This window comes from Tyto alba, unplaced genomic scaffold, assembly GCF_018691265.1.
Source record: "Tyto alba isolate M040663 unplaced genomic scaffold, T.alba_DEE_v4.0 Super-Scaffold_26, whole genome shotgun sequence".
In the NCBI taxonomy this organism is placed as follows: domain Eukaryota; kingdom Metazoa; phylum Chordata; class Aves; order Strigiformes; family Tytonidae; genus Tyto; species Tyto alba.
Window position 1 is genome coordinate 15,248,968 of NW_024881300.1, and position 18,436 is coordinate 15,267,403.

At 35.3% G+C, this 18,436-nt stretch overlaps 1 protein-coding gene across 13 annotated transcripts in view; it reads left to right on the forward strand.

Moving 5' to 3' along the window:
• CDH8 (cadherin 8) overlaps window positions 1-18,436 on the forward strand; it is a 241,265-nt gene that overhangs the window by 148,838 nt on the left and 73,991 nt on the right. For all 13 annotated transcript variants that reach the window (XR_004406766.2, XM_032990673.2, XM_032990674.2 and 10 more), the window contains one exon: window positions 12,913-13,032. Coding sequence is in view for 12 of the 13 variants with exons in the window: in XM_032990673.2 (XP_032846564.1) it covers window positions 12,913-13,032 (120 nt within the window). In the remaining variant the exon portion in view is untranslated. The remainder of the gene's footprint in view (window positions 1-12,912; window positions 13,033-18,436) is intronic.

Sequence of the window (18,436 nt, forward strand, 5' to 3'; positions counted from 1 at the left end):
TTTTTGTGTTATGTATCGGTGATATCTGGAAAATCCTGCTTCCTTACTAAAACAAAAGAAAAGTGGCTTTCCTCCCACTACTTGGTGCAAAGACAATTAGTATTACACTGTGCTATCTCCGATAGGAATGATGCTCACTTTTCAGCTGTCTTCACGGAGCACACACCCACACGCATACTGAGTAGTGTGTATCGTCACTGTTCAGAGTTATTTTAAAATAATTTATTTCTCTTTGAGGAAAGAGAGAGGCACATTCCAGAAAAAGTTTTGATAAATAAATTGAATTTTCCCTTATTTTATCCTTGTGCTCCTTTTTTTATGTAATTCCTGTATAATATACCATAGTAAGCCCTGTTCCTCAAGTCCAAAATGAAGAATTTTCTTGTGAAAGCTAATAGCGTATATGGAGAATATGTTCTTTGCTGAAAGTGAGCACTTTAATCTTTTAATTCTGATATTAATTTTCTTAAGAAATTAGAGATCAAAAACTAAAATCTGTAGAATCACTTCATTGAAACAGTATTGCATTTCACGAATAGGAAATAATTTAATTTGTCTATAAATCTTGTTTAATCACTTTTAGATGTAAAGGGACACACTGGGAATGAAGCCTAGTTAAAACCTTTTAAAAAGAAATTCAGCTAAGCTTCTGGGAGGAAGAACCCCTTGACTAATTTTTTTTTTTTTCCCCATTTGTCTAATAGGTTTGTTTATATGCCTGCAATGAAAATAGCATATTATATAAATGAATGACCAATCTTAGAAGATCCACAAGGGTAATTGGAACTCGTCTGGTAGCTTATTTAAAGAAAATAGAATAAAAGAAAATAAAAGAAGCCAACCAACCAAAAAAAAGATAAAAAAAAAAACACCACCCCCCTCAAGTATGTTCTGTTTCTGTGTTGCCTTCTCAGCTACACACAGATTCATGAATTCCCTGAAAGCATGCTGCAGAGGTGATAGTGGGATCAAAAGTGGATATTGTCTCCCAACATTATAGTTTCAGGATCTTTTTTTCACGAGAGGAATGAGGAGTGAAATTTCTTGATTTTGTTCCTAGTGAAGCCAAGAGTGTTTAGACAGCTAGTGTCATGTTGAAAGACAGAAGACGACAGAAGTAGAGTGACAAATGTGTTAGTGAAATAAAAAAGGACACAGATGGAAAAAGAACAAAAGCCATAAGGGAAGAGAATTCTCTCATAGTTTGCCTGAATTAAGGTAAACAGACAAACTTTAATAATCTCCAAATACTAAATATTCCCAACAGTCATAAAAAAAAAATCTTAAAATACATACAGTGGAATTCAGTCTGCCATTGCTTTAGAAATGCTTTTGCCTTTAACACTTGGAAATATTAACAATATGAAAAAGCTTAGAATATTATTTTTGTCCTTAAATGCTTCCGTGAAAACTATTTACTGGGGGGGGGGAAAGGTCTTTATTGGAAAAGATTTAGGCTTTCAGTTGAGTCAGAATATCAATTTCCAATTTTGGCACAAGCACATCCGCTTAGCAATGTTTCCCTTTGGATCAAAGTTTGCCTTTGATTACACCACTGTAAATAAGAAATCATTCAATCACATTTTTCTTTTTCAAAAACAGAAGTTATTTAGTATAGCCATGTATACTAGAAGCAAACTGTACACAGTGTAGCTTTTCTTTCCAGTTGTCCAAAAGATACTAGTTCTCTTCCAGTTACAAATTGTTTGCAAAAGGACAAAATCTGCTGAATATGAAATCAACATGCAATGTCTGATATGAATAGTGATAAAATAACTTGATAAATTAGAAAGTTGCGATAAATCCCTGACCTGAAACGTTATCAAGATCAACCACACTCTGTTACTGGGTTTTTTTCCTATGTATTCATTGATTTTTAAGGCACTGAGCATGACTGTTAAATCAATGGTAGTTTGTCACAAAATTGTAGAGTAAAAGGACTATATTACTGGGGTCAACTACAAATTAACCCAAAGGGTAAATGCAAAGGGAGTACAAAAGCTAAGGAAAAAAAATAGCAGATGTTGTGAAATATGGCAACAATGTAACAGCTGTTAGAAAATGTATATCTTCATGTTGTCTTGTTCCTCTACTTGTTCGTCTTGTGCATAATCAAATTCTCTAGCTGTGGTACTGAAGAGCATATTACGTGAGAGATTTATTTAGTGAGTGTGTTTAAAATCTTCTGTATATTCTGCATGACTGAGACACCGTTCCAAAAGCAAAGTCATAAGTAACCTTAAATAATTGCATAGGATATATTCAAAAGCAAGACAGTCTTCTCCTTAATTAGATTTGTTATTCAGCCTTGAAAATACATATCTCTGAGTATGTGCTATTAATTTTGTACTTTCCATTTCTCATGAGGTCTGATTGAAAATGTCATTATCTTTTTCTGTTGTTCTTAAATGACCATTATGAGCTCGAGGACCATGGATGAAGTTATGATATTGCTCTTTAGGGGTTTATAATCTGACCCTTTAGTGGCACTGAGCTATTTTGTCCTGAGTATACTAAGCTAGTTCATTGACTTTATACAAAATGGTGAAAATCAGTGAGATTGTTCAAAATACTTTGTACCAATGGCAGCAAGTCCTTGAATGTTCAGGTTCTGAAGACACTGTCTGTTTCTTGGAAATAAGCTCTAAATTACCTGTGCAAAGTATGGACCTATTAATGTGTAGTGGTTTCTTAGACACAAGGTGCATTTTATCTTTCCATTATCTGTCAGCAGTTTTAGCACACATACACTCACTTTGCACAAAAGAATGTTGTTTAAATGATACATAGGGAAGATAAAATCCTCAGGAAAGAGCCACTTGGATCAGAATTGAAGTCATAGTTCCTTATGGAGTTCCATATAGAGCAATACATTTTCTTATGCTGTTCCTGTTTCACAGGGTGAAGACAGACAGACATAGCTGTATGTTGGTCATATGAGAGCAGAGCAGAGAACATTTTGTCAGTCTTAGGTCCATGCTTCTCTAGTCCAACATAATCTTCAAGAATCTGTCCTACTGTCATTTTTCCAGATGATTCTTGTCTCATTCACAAATATCTTGTTCTTACTGCAGATATGCTGCTTCTGAAATTCTCTGTGGTTGCTTTCATTTGTACATATCAAACACATGATCATATTTCTGTTCTGTTACCGTATGAAAATAAGTCTTTGACTCAAGTTTCTGCTACATTCTCATTTTGGTTACAAGTTTAAATCTAGACTTAGCAAGGATTTTTCACAATTTCCCAGAATTTCAAATTTTGAGGAAAAAAATGTTTAAAACAGTGGTAGAGGTTTGGTTTTCTTGCCTTTGAAAGTCTGCCATTTCATTTTTCCAAACAGCTATGCTTGTGGCATAAGCCCATTTTCTGGCAAGGGGATGATGCCTAGGTGAAAAACACACAGATGAGAGGAAGTAGACTGGTACAGATTTCTGCCAGACTGAGGCTATAGGAAATGCCACAGAACTGGACTGGAACATACTCTCTCATTTTTCAGTTGTGGGAAATGTAGACAAGTTCTAACCACAAGATAGAACACTCTAGGTCAGAAAATTAAATTCAGTGTGGTAATACTTTCACAGAAAATTTTTTTGATATAACTTACATCACTCTGATAAGACAAAAGATTTAGCTTTAGAATGTTGGGAACCAATACTCCTCGAATTGTTAATTCAGATGGCCTGTGTTAGACATCTCTTTGATGGACACACTTGACATTTGGGAAAATGAAATTCAGATCCAATTCAGAGTCCATTTTTTTTCTGGCACTGATCATTCCCCACCCTACCCTGAGTTGGTACCCCTGTCTTGGTTTAGCTGCTGAGTCTGCAGCACTTAATGTTTCTTCATGAATACGGATGAGCAGTTGCCTCTGGAGCCGATGTCAATACAGCTTTCTCATGAATCAGCCTGTGGAGTACTGCTGGGCAGCTGATTCAACTGTACCCTTTCCCTGGGGCCCGAGTGGTCTCTGCTGCCTTATGCTTGCTCCGCAGTGGCCTGAGGGGGCAATATTTCAGAGTCTGCTTTTGCAACCTGGATTAGAGTTGCTGGCATTATAGGCTTCACTCTACCAAACAAAGCAAGCAGAGCATTATACGAGCTGTTTTCTGTTTTCACAACAGAAAGTTGTAAGTGTAAGAATTTCTGCAGTGAACAGCCAGGGCTGCTTTATTATTTATTTATATTTTTATACAACATACCTGAGCATATCCTGAAACGTCTTCTGAAATCAACAAGCCTTACAATACCTTTTTTTTTTTTTATTTTTATTTTTATTTTTCTGTTTGGAAATACAGTGTACAGTGATCATCCAATTTTATTGTCTTTGCCTGGGGACCTCGCAGAATGAATGCTGATGAAATAGTCAATTGATTAGAGACAAGCAGTCTTTCAAAAAGTCATAAACAAAATGATAGCTATTTTCCACATCTCACAAATATCAATTAATATTCTATAGTGAGGGTAATATCTAAAGGGAGAATAAAAAAATGAAAAGAAAACATAATTCTTTAACACAAACATCAGATATATTTTACCTTTCTACGGTTGCCTGCGATGTTACAGACTGTATTCTAATTCTAACAAACAGCCACCCAGGGGAACTTATAAAGGAGTACCTGCAGGCACTCTAATGGCACCATCTTATAAGTTGTAGCAAGAAAGAACTGCCAACCTTAAAACTGAAAAGACAGTGTCCTTTCTTGTTAGATTCACACAAGCTAAATCCAAGCAGTAGGTAACATCAGCAAGAATAATTGCCAAAGAGTTAGCTATATTACTAGATCTGAATATATATTTCTAATGTAAAACATTTTTGTTTCCAAAAGATCATGTTAAAGAGGCAGCATCAGTTCTAAAACAGTTTATGCACAACAAAAATGTAAAATATGTGGCTTATTAGATTTCACAGCCACGCTTCCTACAGTCCTCATTATACAGCTGTAAAATCCTGAAGGCTGCCAGCTTGTTCCGTTGTCTGTAGTCTGTACATAAGGCATTTTTCTCCTATGCATAGCAAGCACCTTTCATACTTCTGCAGTTACACATTTGCATACAATATTTTTTCCCATTTCCCTCATATGATAAAAAGTCCTTAAAATGACACATGAGCAATCTAAAAACATTGTTGTGTTACATGTGGTAGGTTATTCAGTTTTTCAGATATTTTGACTCATACGCATACTGAATGATACTAACATTTTTTAAAGATTTCATTAACTTTCTGAACCATCTACTCTAAAAATTGCTTTAAGAAACATGTAACATTTGAAAGAAACAACTCAAATTCATTTTCTACTTATGGAGCTAAATATGACTTAGTATATCAAAGGTATATGGAAAGATTATTTTCCTGGTGGAAACAAGTTCTTTCATTTTCCTGCACGGTGCTTCATAATTTATTGTAGTGGTTATTTCCCAGTGTTGGCCAAGCTGCTCCTGTTTGATAATTTCAGATTCCTTTATTAAGCCGGATTTTTCAGGTGGTAAAACTTTTGGTTTAGACTATCAATTCTTTGGGGCAGCATCTGCCATTTCCTGTTGGACTGTAAAGTACTGGTTTCTCAAATATGTTTTTCTGTGTATTTCAGTGACATTACATACAACTAATATAAAACAAACTAGCAAAACAAACAAGTAATGCTTTGTTACTCTTCTATTTTAGATTATTTTAAAAAAACTGAATATTAAATATATCAGTTACAGTTTATTTCAGAAAGTGTATACAGATGTCTGTATGAATATATAAGTGCACGTAGGTGTTTATATATATATGTATGGAAAATAGTGTAAACAAAAACAAAAGTCTAGTAAGATTCATGTTTGTCCGATATGTTGGTGTGCCATATTGCATGCTTAAAGTTCCTGGAGGGTTAGTATTTTAGACTGGTATGGCCTGTTTTGGGTACATACACATAAGAGAGTAGTCCTATGATTGAAATTTAGGCATTCACATTATCTGGCTAATTTAATTTGGATTCCTGTCTGGTCAAGCAAGAAGGAAGAATCCCATGAGTGGGCCATTCTGCCTTCTTCCCTTAGCTAGATCATAAAGCTAGTGAAACTAGGTATCTAATTTAGCCAGTTGAGCCTAAAACTGAGTTTTATGAAAAACCCTCTTTTCCTTCTTCCTTACTTTAATCATCATAAACAAGACCATGACAGCATCACAGTATTTCACTACTTAGAGTCAAATAAATTACAGCTGGGAAAGACAAATTACTCTATTAGTTAATCTTCCTGTCTTTCTAGGGTTTTCCCTTAGAATACATTATCTACCATCCTGTGCAATAGAGTGAACTCTTCAGTGAGGAGGATTTTGTTATTTCCCTTGGGGAGCTATTCCTCCTTGTACAATTTCTCATTGTAAGGAAGCCTTTGTTGTTGTTGTTTGGTTTGTTTTTTTTTTTTTTTCCTTTGCAGAAGATTAAGTGAAGTCTTGTATCTATCCATGTATTTATATGGTTTTCATCACACACATATCGGTACTACATCCGTAAAGTACACAAATTTTCTTTCTCGTTTCTCCCTCTAGGAGTGGTTGTATACAGGATTCTTCTATAGATACAGTAGAATACATTCTGGCTTTTCTGTCTCTCTAGCATGCAAAGTGCAAGTTGCCCATTTTTCTTTTAGTGGACCATTCTGGCCCATATATCTGCCCCTTACCACTGCTTAGGATGTCGTCTTCCACCTCCATTAATTTTCCGTCACTGAAGTGGGTCTACTGGACATAAAAAAAGTAAATACTTTTCTATTTTTCACATGCTTTCATTTAAGTGTGGGAAGATCTCCTGAAAACCCACACATGACCTCTGCCATCTGTTCTCAAAGCAGTCCTTAAAGCTTCCACAATGCCTCCATACTGTGGGCACTGTGGGGTAGGTGTGCTAACCTGACAGAAGGTAGGTCAGGCAGCAGCACCACTGTGTGCTGACAGCATCGCTTCCCAGAATGATTTACATCCCCATGTCATCTCCTTGTCTCTCTTCAGTTGTCTGTCTACATTTGTCTGTCCTAGTACTCAGCTTTTGGAGTCTGGGGAGAGGATTTTTTTGCATTGTGAGACTTCATCCACATATTGCTTTTAGAGATTTGGCAATAATGTAGCTATTAATAATAATAAAAATACATTAAATACTGATGTAGAAGGTAGGAGTGAAGTAATGTACACTAAAACACTCATACAACATACCCTCATATATCTTCATGTATATCTGCATAGACACCAAGCTATGCAATTTAAAATACAAATGATAATATTTTATGTGTATATTTTGCATATGTTAACAAGTTCTGAAGTGCATTACACAGATTTCTATTCCGTATACATTTTCTTTATTTGGTTAGTGAAACCTCTAATTCATAGATTTTGTGTTTATAAATGGTCTCATATAGAAAAATACAGGATGTTAAGGCTTAAAACTATGTTTCTGTGTTGAAAAAATCATCAACAATGAAAACAAATAAGAATAAGTTTCTTCAGCTTTGAGGCAGTAATAATTTACATGTCAAGAAGTTATACAGGTTTTTATGAGATTATTGCAGTTTTATTCAATAAAAAATTGTTACCATGACAACAACTGTCATGCTACCTGTGAGATTATAGCAAAGAAGGACAGTGAAGAAAAGGCTTCATTTTGGAAAGAATGCTTATCTGACCTGCTGAATACAAACAATGCTTTGCTTTGACCACTACTGACTGCATGGCTACTCTCAGCTGTTACTATCAAAATCTAGCTAGAGATTTTGAAGCAAAGTGATCCTCTTTGAAAAACAAAGCAGTTGGTAAATAAGGGTATGTCTTTTTCATGCAAATATACTCTTAATGCCCTGTCAGATTGCTGATCAGATTTTCTGAATGAAATAGAGATTTCAGCCTGTCAAGATTTGCGAAGAGTAGGAGAGAAAGAGTGAGGGAGACCAAAAAGGGCATCGGAAAAAAAAAAAAAAAAAAGAAAAAACAAAACCAGAAGTCCCTGGGAAAATGCGAAAACATGGTCTCACTAGGTTGCATTATGGTCACATTTTTTATTTTTACCAGCCATTACAATCTTTCAACAAAATGGTTGCTTCATTGAATATGGATTCATGTAAATTTCTGGCACCGACTATGCGTTACCTCCTCTAAAACATACAAGTTTGATTTTTTTTTTTTTCAGTACACACATTTCACTGCCACACCAAAAAATTTGCTTTCCTACTCCCTGTGGCAGCATATGCATTTTTCTTTCTGACTAATGTGCAGAATCTGTACCCTGACTTGCACATTAAAAACACAGCCAAAACAACAGAAGAGCACTAGCTGAGCACACACATCTTATTTTTATGATGGCTTTTAATCTTAGTTTGCCAGCAAACACAGACTTTCTTACCTAGCCATAGAAACATACTTTTGTTAATTGTGTTTCTGATTGCTAGCCTGTTGCAAAGAGAAAGTATGAAACCTGACACTAACAGAGTAAACCAATCAGCAATGGTTAATGGCTTAATTCACATTAGAAATGTTCATTAATGAAAATCTGTTTAATTTCTTTGTAGTCCATATTTAAATGTAGCGACGTTAACATTGCAAAAGTGTACCTCCGAAAAAGATGAAGAAAGTTTTTTAACTGAACATCTTAAAATTTGCCTCATCTATTGAAAAAATGGTTTTGTTTTACATAAGGCAATATTAGGTACATAAAGAAAAAAAGAAACAATGATTATGTTGTTGGGCCAGATTATATAAAACTGCTATATTATTATAATTAGGACAACAGTGGCTTGGACTATAATAGTGGCTTTCTTGTAAAAATGGCACCATTTCAAATGTATAGTCTCTAGCTAAATGAGTTTGTTGTAGCATTGACAAAGAAACAAACACAAGCCAAATACAGTCCAACACAAACAGAAACCTTAGCTGTTTATTTCCTGAGTAGAACCCAGAGTGTTGTTTTTCAAAGAGCATTTACTTAATAATTGCCCTTCCCTGCATTCTTACTGCTTTTCAGTGGAAACTTTTTATCTGTAAAACTTTAAGCACATTATGCATGTAAAAAATATTTATGTACAGGTAGTTTATAACTGCAGTGTCTGTAGCGGAGTAAAATCCTACTTAAATATTGATAATCCAAAGCTCTAGACAAAGCATGTAGAGCTCTGCTGTGTTCAGGATATTGCCTAAATAACAAACATGGTGGATGCAAGTTCCCTTCTTTCTGCATCTCTTTTCACCCTCAGGAGTCTCTCAGTTCTCCAAATCTTTTGTTCATGCTTAGTTGGAAAGGGTTCTGTCACTTGTGGGAGTGGGCTAGGTTGCTACTTTTTCTGAACCCTTAGCATCTTGCAGTGGAACCAGGGCAGCACCAAGTTAGCAACGTCATTTGCAGCTGCAGAGGGGACAGAGTTTGCTCCTTTATATACTTCTTATTTTCAGTGTGAAAATATCAATAAAGCATGTTTCACACCTGAAGAAGATTTGATTCAAGGCATGAAAAAAACAAACAAAAAAAAATAAAATTAGATTGATAAAATTTGAACTGTGTAAAATATTAACTAATTTCAATAGTGGAAGTAATTTCTTTAATTTCTGTTTCATGATTGCTTTAATCTTTCATAAACCATTTTCATCAATGAGATTGTTGGGAGCAAATTACTAAATTTGACAGACCTTCTCAGAACTCTATATGATGGTTGGAAATGAAGTGCTGAGTGGCAGAGACTGGCAATGTAAGAAATTGATTTCTAGGAGCTGGGAGAGTATTTTACTTTTCCATTCTTTCATTAGTTCTATTGGGTGAGATTATAGTCTCACTTGAAGTGACCTGTCAGGGAAAGAAAAAAAAAAAAAAGGGTATGCCATTTCCCCCCCTGCTTTTGTGTATATAAACAGTGAATGAGAATACTATTACATATGTATTTTTAATGTATGTATAAATTTCAGCTAAACTTGAGGCTTCAAGAAGTGATTAAATTATTTTATATCACAAGAAAAAATCTTGAGAGCTGAGCATCAGGGTTGAAAACAATGTTAGACACTGCCTCTTTTTATTAAGGCATATTCAACTTTAATGTCTAATGAACACTTGGGATAAAGGATGCATTTATCAAAGAATCAGCATACCCATTTAAGTTTTGAAATCTTGAAATAAATATCTGTAAAAGTCTTCAGGAATTCTCAAGTGAAATAAGAAAAGAATAGACGTTATATATCAAATCATTCTAAACAAGCAACATAATTATTTCTGAAGTCCTTTGAAATGAGAGCCAGCTAGGCAAATCAAACACAATCTCAAAGAAGTCAAGAGTTTCACTTCTTTATTTTCCTTTGTGTATAAAGTATAGCATGGAAACAAAATGGAACAGCCTAGATAAAATACGCTTACAAAAATTTTCACTGTTCTGTGATGAGCCTTATCTTGTTCCAGTGCTATCCCATTGTATGAAGTTCTGCACAAACCTCTTCTGTTTTAGAAGATTACAAAACAAAAGCTTTATGATAGCAGCCACAGAAACCTAGTGCATCACCTGCTATTTCAGTTTAAATCCAGATGAAGAAAACACTGACCTCTGCATTCATAGTTGGTATCACACATGGGACAGCAGCTGTGTCCTGCTGGGGTGATGGGACTGTAGCCTGAATTCTGTAAGAGTGGAGGTACGTCTTGGGTAAGAGATTGCTTTCTGTTGGAACTACAACATAGACAACTTGTAACTGGTGTATGAGTTACAGGAAGTGAGACAACAAAACCTAAATATGTGAGAGAATTTTAATAGCTACATCTTTTCATGCTTTGTAACTACTGTGGGCAAACCACAAAGGGTCCTTTTCTTCCTACAACACCCAAACTCAAGCTTCCTGAATACTTCCTTGTCATTATTCCTTATTTTCTGTAGCCTATGCAATGGCCTCTGAGTGTGCCCCATGGTTGCTTCCCTGTTACTGTTTTTGTTCTCCTGTATGTGAAGGAGATCATTCAGGATACCGTCTACAGGCTGAAGTTGCTGTACTTGTTACGAGGCTGGACACCACATTTCTGTCATCTATCATTTTCACTCAAAGCTACCAGGCATTGCCTGTTAGCATTGGGGAATAGAGCAAAATTTGTACTTGGTCAGACAACAGATTTTCCATGTTAATTCTTTACCAACCAACCATCAAGTTGAGAATAAAGTCAATTTCTCATACCTTGTGGCAGGTTAAACATTATTATATAAATGGTCAGGTGTAGTATCATCTTTCAACATCAAAACCAGTTATGCTTCAAAACATAAACAGTTAACATTTGTAAGAACAGGTTCATCAAGCATCTGTCACAGGTAGATGCAAAATAATATTCATCAGCATTGCGTTCCTCTTCCACGTGGTATGCATCAGCTGCAGGCCATGTGGATTCTACTGGACGCTGCTGAGCAGCAGGAGAGATGCTGGTGGGTCACTTTCCTGCCAGATGGGGCTATAGTAGAGCTTGCATGACAGCCAGCTGATCTGCTTCTCTTTGTTGATGTTCTCCCCCTGTAAGAATGCATAGATTTACACCAGTAGCCAAAATAAATGACCAATACAAGCCATAGATGTTTTTTTCTCTAGTGAGATGTATTTCTGCAACCCACATTCCATTTCCCTGGGAATTAACCCATTATTCCCATGCAGCAAACCTGCTGCAACTTCAGGCACTGCAGAACTTGCACTCTAGACACACCCAAATCCTGTTAGCCCCATATCTTGCCCTGTTGTTTGAAGTAGCCAGGTTGGGAAGCATGAAATGAAAGCATTGGGTGATATGCAAATTATGTCTAAATATGCAAACATTCCTCTAAATAATTTGCATGTACTGTAGTGCATAAAACTGCCCAAAGTTATAACAGCAATGTGCTATACAGAGAAAGAAGAAGAGAGTTCAGTGCAAAGACCTGCCAAAGGGATCTCCTCCCCTTTTAGCTTACTGTTCCATTTGGATTCAGCAGCACACCAATTGTGAGAAGGAAGAGGAAGCTATTTTTATTGGCATATCTGGAAAGGGGGGTATTTTGGTGGGTGTTATAATTCTTTTCCTTTCTGAACATAAGAAATGTAATTCAGCCCTTAACATCTCTCATACTCTTGCTTTCTCTCCCTCTGTATGTACTGTCTTTATTGTTAGCCTCATTAATGTCATCATTGTATTTTTAAGTCTTCCAAAAAAATGGTCTCTGCAGCAAGTTAAATGTAACCAAAGAATTTCATTCAGTTTTGCTTCATAGAGAAATGGCAAGTGCTATGTGGCCTAAGAAATAAAAAGGGCAATTTTCTTAATTTTTTCTTCTGGTTTTATTTGGTCAGAGTATGGAATTTATAACTCTGGCTAGACAGTAGCCCCCTCAGTGGCAGAGACTCATTTCAGAGACAATAGTTGTTGTCCTAACTCTGTCACTGTGTCCATATCAAACCATTATTATGGCTGCAAGCCAAGAGAAGAAAAAGGAATCCTTTTTATTATTGCTTTTCTATGCAATCTCTGTAACTTGGCAAGGTTCTTTCAGATGTGATTTTGCAAATCTTAAATGCAACGTATTATATTGTATTATTAACCTTGTATTTCATATCTCTTTGATATGATTCCTTTGCAAATGCTTGAACTCTACACAGATCTATCAGGTAGCTTTAAATACATTCTACAAAGAAACCTTAAATAATACAGCTACTAAAAAGGTTTTTCTTTTACCCAGAAATTCAGTCTGCTGGCATATATCATCTTAAAGGAAAACGTTTTGTTTATTACTTGTTCCACAGGTAATGTTTTAAGTTGTTACTGTTTTTTTTTTTTCTTTTAATATTGTATACAACTCATAAGGAAAATAATTTTTGTCTCAAATAAGCTTTTGAATAAGTTATGCAAATTTCTGATAAGAGTGTAAACATTAATTGTGCATATTCTTTTTATTTAGGCACCTTTGTTACTAAAGTAACAGCTACAGATGCAGATGATCCAGTTTATGGAAATAGTGCCAAGCTGGTTTATAGCATTCTGGAAGGACAGCCTTACTTTTCTATTGAGCCACATACAGGTAGGTGACTGAATACGAATCCCTAGGTTATATTTACACAAGTGACTGTGCTTCTTACGTATTTTATGTCATATACTTAAACAGGAAGCGTAAGGAGATGTCTGTCAGTATAACCAAGTTGTAACATGTGTCTCACTTGTATTCCATCAGAGTCTGATCATGTGAAAAGACAATGAAAAAAATTTGTATTAATGATAATGTAAGTAGTGGTGATGCTAATATTACAGAAGTTACTGAAGCAAATCCAAGGTACTGGAAGTGCCATGTGACTTAAAACTGATCAGGGATTGGAAGACTTGGCCTGAGGATTTTAATGAGCACAATATAATTTTCAATATGAGACTGTAGTATTTCCAATTAAAGAAAGTACGGGTTAGCTTGGGAAATTTAGTGAATATATTGTGTGTTTTCATTAAAAATTATTCTTCTTTCTTGATTGGATGGATAGGGGGAAAGAACAAACATGATACTGAATGGTGGTATGAAGTTTTATTAGCATATATTTAGGATTACTTTATTTCTCTGTGTTCTTAAAGTCTCAAAAGTCATTTCAAAGAAGTGGCGATAAATCCATTCACTTTTGTTTTCTGTACGTATGTTGTACTTACAGCAAATTAATTTAGTTATGTCTGAGAAGTGTTTTATAAAGCGATTCAGTATTATTTCTTATATTCTTTCACTTGTTACTAGAAGCTGTTTTTAATGCTTGTGAGTCAAGCAGCTCTGATCTTTTATTAACAAATTCTTGCATGCAGTAATGACTTGAGTTAGTTGTCTTAATTAGAGAGGGATTAGCTTTAGCTTCTTAGCTTCTACTAGGGAAAGTTAGTGCTTTAGCATGGGAACACATCAGCTCTCACAGATCTGCTGAGAAGTGTATTGTCCACCTAAACAAAAGATTTTTCACTTCTTTCACACAAAAATAGCATGAAAAAAATTATTACAGATGTAAAAAATTGTTTGATTTTACTCAAGTTTATTATTTGTATTGCATTAAAACCTTATTATGCTTTATCCAATGAAGTAACTATTGATCACGTAGGAAAGTGATTTCCATTACTGTGAAAGCCAGAGAAAACTCTAAAGCTTTTTGGTGAACCTGAAAATCATTATTTTTTTCTCCTGTTTCACTAGCATTAAACTCCCCCTCCTACCTTAATTTCCAGTTACCAATATTCCTTTGAGTAGCAGTTCAGTTACCATGAAAATGACATGTTAGTTTCTAAAGGGAATTTAATCCAAAGAATTCAACTGTGTCTTTGCTACAGTCTCTGAGTAAGTGACTTCATATTATGGAACTGTTTCTGAATGAATAATTGATTTCAGATTCCCCGTTTTTCTAGATCTATGGAGGACATTAATTATGTTCTTCTCTAAACCATTACAACTGAATGAGTTTATGTACTGAGTCTGTCTTCTGTTTCTTTGCCATCCCTATGTAATCTCCTTCACCTATAGTGTAAATACCAACTACTTTTACAGCTACCCACCGAACTGTTACATCCAGAGAGTATGCAGTTGTTTCTATGGTATTAGATGGACCTATGCATTGCCTGTAATGTTTTAAAATTTGCAGAGTTTACTCCTGTCTGAGATGTGTCTTCATTCACTTACAGAAATCTTAGCCATACTAAATGATAAATTGTGTAGAACCCTCCAGCATACATTGTTCAGGATTTGTAAACAAATATACATTAAAGTCTTGTCATTAAGCAAACCAGATGCAGGTAGTCATGTAGAAACTCTAGCCACATATTATACAGAATGGAAAAGATTGTTCTAAAAGACAACAGACTTAGAGTTGTGGTTCTTCTGAAGAGAAGCGCTGGTTTCAGAAAACATAAGGAACTATGTATTGGATTTTCTTGGTAATACCAGAATTCGCGAGCAAGGCTGTGGTAATATTTAATACGTACCAGAGAGAATTTTATGGGTTGTTACATGCAGTCTCAAAATGCCAATAGTATTATGCTAAAATAGCTACAATTTTGCAGTAGCTTGTGGTACTGTATACTTCACCTTTTAGAGGCAGTGGTGCATAAAACATGCACACTAGTTTAGCAGCTATATAATTGGTACAGCAGTACTGTTACCATGGGCAGATAGAGTGGAAGGTGTATTTTAACAAAAAGAAAATGTCCAAAGTGAATAGAAAGTATGTAGATGTTTGTTTCTTTATATTTATCCAAACTTAGCAATGTGAACCACCATAACTAATATTTGTTTCCTATTAGTAACTAGGCCAGAAGAACACGTTATCTTACACATTTGTATGTAGTACTCAGGAACCTCAGTGATAGTTTTCATGTGGGAAGATGTTTGGATACTATTGTGACAGTGTGCAAATTAAAGTAGAACAGCTAGGTATAGTAGTGTTTTATCCAAAACAAATCAAACCTGAAGGTGATCCTCCAAGTGTGGTAGATGTTTTAAGGTTTGGTGTTGGTTTGGTTGGTTGGTTGGTTGGTTGGGTTTTAGGGAGGTGTGTAGGAGGGGATGTGGATGTGTGTATAGCTACATTTTCTCTGTGGTTAGATTTCATTAGTGCCCCTGCTAAGCTGAAAGCCTTTCCAATTAATTTGGAACAGAATTGTTTCTGAACACAGATACTGAATCTGGAATTGTGTCTTTCCCAAAATGGAACCACTGTTTTAAGAAATGGGCTATGTTACAGTGATCTGCTTAAGACTGTAAATATTTTCTTTCATTTGTGGGAGTGTATCAAATGTTATCAAAAGTATAGCTACTTAGAACTGATTTACTTTTTTTTTATTTTTTCCGAAATGACTCACCTTTTATTAGCTTTGTTTATTAGAAATTAAGACTAGTTTTAGATCTGTGCAGCTACCAGTACTGGGGCAGCCATAGATAGGCTGTACTGCCTATAATTTTTTTAATTTCCTGGCTCAGACTAAAGACTGTCTGACCTTGCTGCTTTGTTTTAATAGTACACTGAGAGCTGACCATAAGGAATAATCCCAATCATTCCACCTGATTCCTCTCTTCTGTACTACTCTGAACAAAAAGAGGGAGCAAAGGTGTAGGATATGGCTTCACGCCTATGGTAGAAAGGGTTCTACACCTGAGGGTAAACCTGAGGTAAGCAGTTGCTTATTCTGCTTTTTTGTTCCTGCTAGCTTGACATTAACTAGGTGTAGTCCTTACCTGAATCACACTCTTGGTTGAAACTCTGACATTACTCTCCAACCTCCTTGCTGAAACAATTCTATAATGCTGGGTGCGCAGAAATAAGTAATGGTGAGTGACCCATAAAACAATAATTTTCCATTACTTTAGATGAAAAATGTATATATTTTTGCAGTTCTAGTTTGCAGGTTCTTCTGTATGAGTTATAGACACGTGAAAGAAGGTAATTTGGAAGTTATTTTTCATTCAGTGTTCTGAATATGGCTTAGAGTAAATGCTTTTTTGAAGGCTTGTTCTGAATATTTTTTGCTTTTCATATGTGAATTTTAAAATGATCACTGGTTTGTTAGGTAAGCATAAATAATACATTACAAAGATATAGATTCAGATTTTCTATGAGAGGCTAAACTTACAATGTGATGACATCAGATTAGTAACAAAACTCACGGTAGAGTAAAATATTTTCCATAAATCATTATCGTTATATCTAACTCACATTAGGTTTCCTGACTAGTATGTGTTATTTATAAAGGTATACAAGTTTTATATATTCTCTTATAATCAAGATTCAATTGGGGGAGAAGGTTCCTTAAGACTGCTAAAAGTAGCTAAAGTACACTTTTCACTTTTAAGCTTTTTCAGTGATATTAAGTCATGACTGTCAGCTTTAAAATAAGATTATCATAATGGCACATAATACGAAGTGACACTGTGTTCTACAATATAGGAATGGCAGAGAAAATACATTTTCAGCTGTTTCTGACTTATTTACATTTCACGTGAACTTAAATAATGTCACTCCTACACACACCTGAAATATAGTTATATGAACAAGGCAAATTACACCAAATGCCCTAACGCACAGGAAAACACATTGTATTATTCAAGCATAAACCCTTCCTATATATGAAAAAGAACAGATTTTAAACACTGCTGTCTTGGATATGGTCATTTGGTACAAAGCCAAAGTTAAAGTTAGTAAAACTGAGATGAATAAAAAAGTCAGGAGACCTAGAAAACCATAGACTCTCCTAATGGAATGTATGTATTTTTTTTGAGAGTGACTAATTGATTTTTTTTTTTCCTATACCGAGTTTTAACTTTAGGTGAAAGTCCACATACTTTAATCAACAGAGTACTTAATGATTTAGTGTATGGCCCTTTCTGGACCACAATGTTGGACACTGTGGTTCTGAAATCAGAACGTAAATGAGTAGGTCTAGGAGGAATGAAGACAGCATTCAGAAGGCAGGTTTGGGTCTTTTATTTTAGTTTGCAGTCTTTGTTATCTTCCTCCATCTAGACTTTGAAATACGGTCCAGCAGAATAAAAACAAATAAGGTAGCAAGAGGACAAATGACAGCAACTTTTGAGCTACAGGCATTTTTGTGATGTTACAGACTATTTCTTCTATCTAGTTGTTAATGTCCAGTTTATTAGTAATGGTGCATATCGATGATAGCACAAGCTGCCCTCAGAATATTGCATATAGTACTGATGAGTCCCATCATCATAAAAAAGACTAATGAAATACTGAAGAAAGTTCAAAGCAAGGTAGCTCAGGTGAGAAAAATATTACTTATAATGAAAGATTGATTGAACTTAATTTGTATAAACTGGATAAGAGGTGATTAAAGGAGGATATGAAATCACTGCACAAATATTTGAGAGGTGTTAATAAAAAAAGAGGCATGGGGACTGTTTGTGTAATTACTCATGATAAAATGACAAGGCAGTATTTTCAGACTGGAGAGAGGTGGGAAAACAGTTTTGATACAGGAAGTAATCTGCAGCTGTAAGGGGAAAGTAATGAGCTGCTAGGAACAGAACTGACTCATGTTCAACAGAGCCTTTCTAAATAGTTCAGTTTCTAAATAGTTTAGATTTACACCCTCATTGGATTAGTGTAGAGAAAGAACTTGTTTGACATTAGTCAGAGCCTGGATTGAACTGCTGCTTTCTAGCGCATTTTATTAAGCAGTGCAACTGTGATATCCTTGCCAATTACTACAGACTTAAAATTCACTAAAATTTTACCTGAAAAAATTTCAAGAGGCATGAACTGGGATGGGTAGATGTTGTTCTGTGTTAACAAGTGAGGCGTAGGAACTCCTTTCCTAGGGGAGAAGTCAGGTGTGTGTCACAGCATACAGAAGGTAGGTCCATGCAGCCCAGATGGAAACATTCCCAAGGCAGCAGAATCAGCTCCAGCACATCCAAGGATATTTGGAGTTTTTATTTGATTGCTTCTGTTACA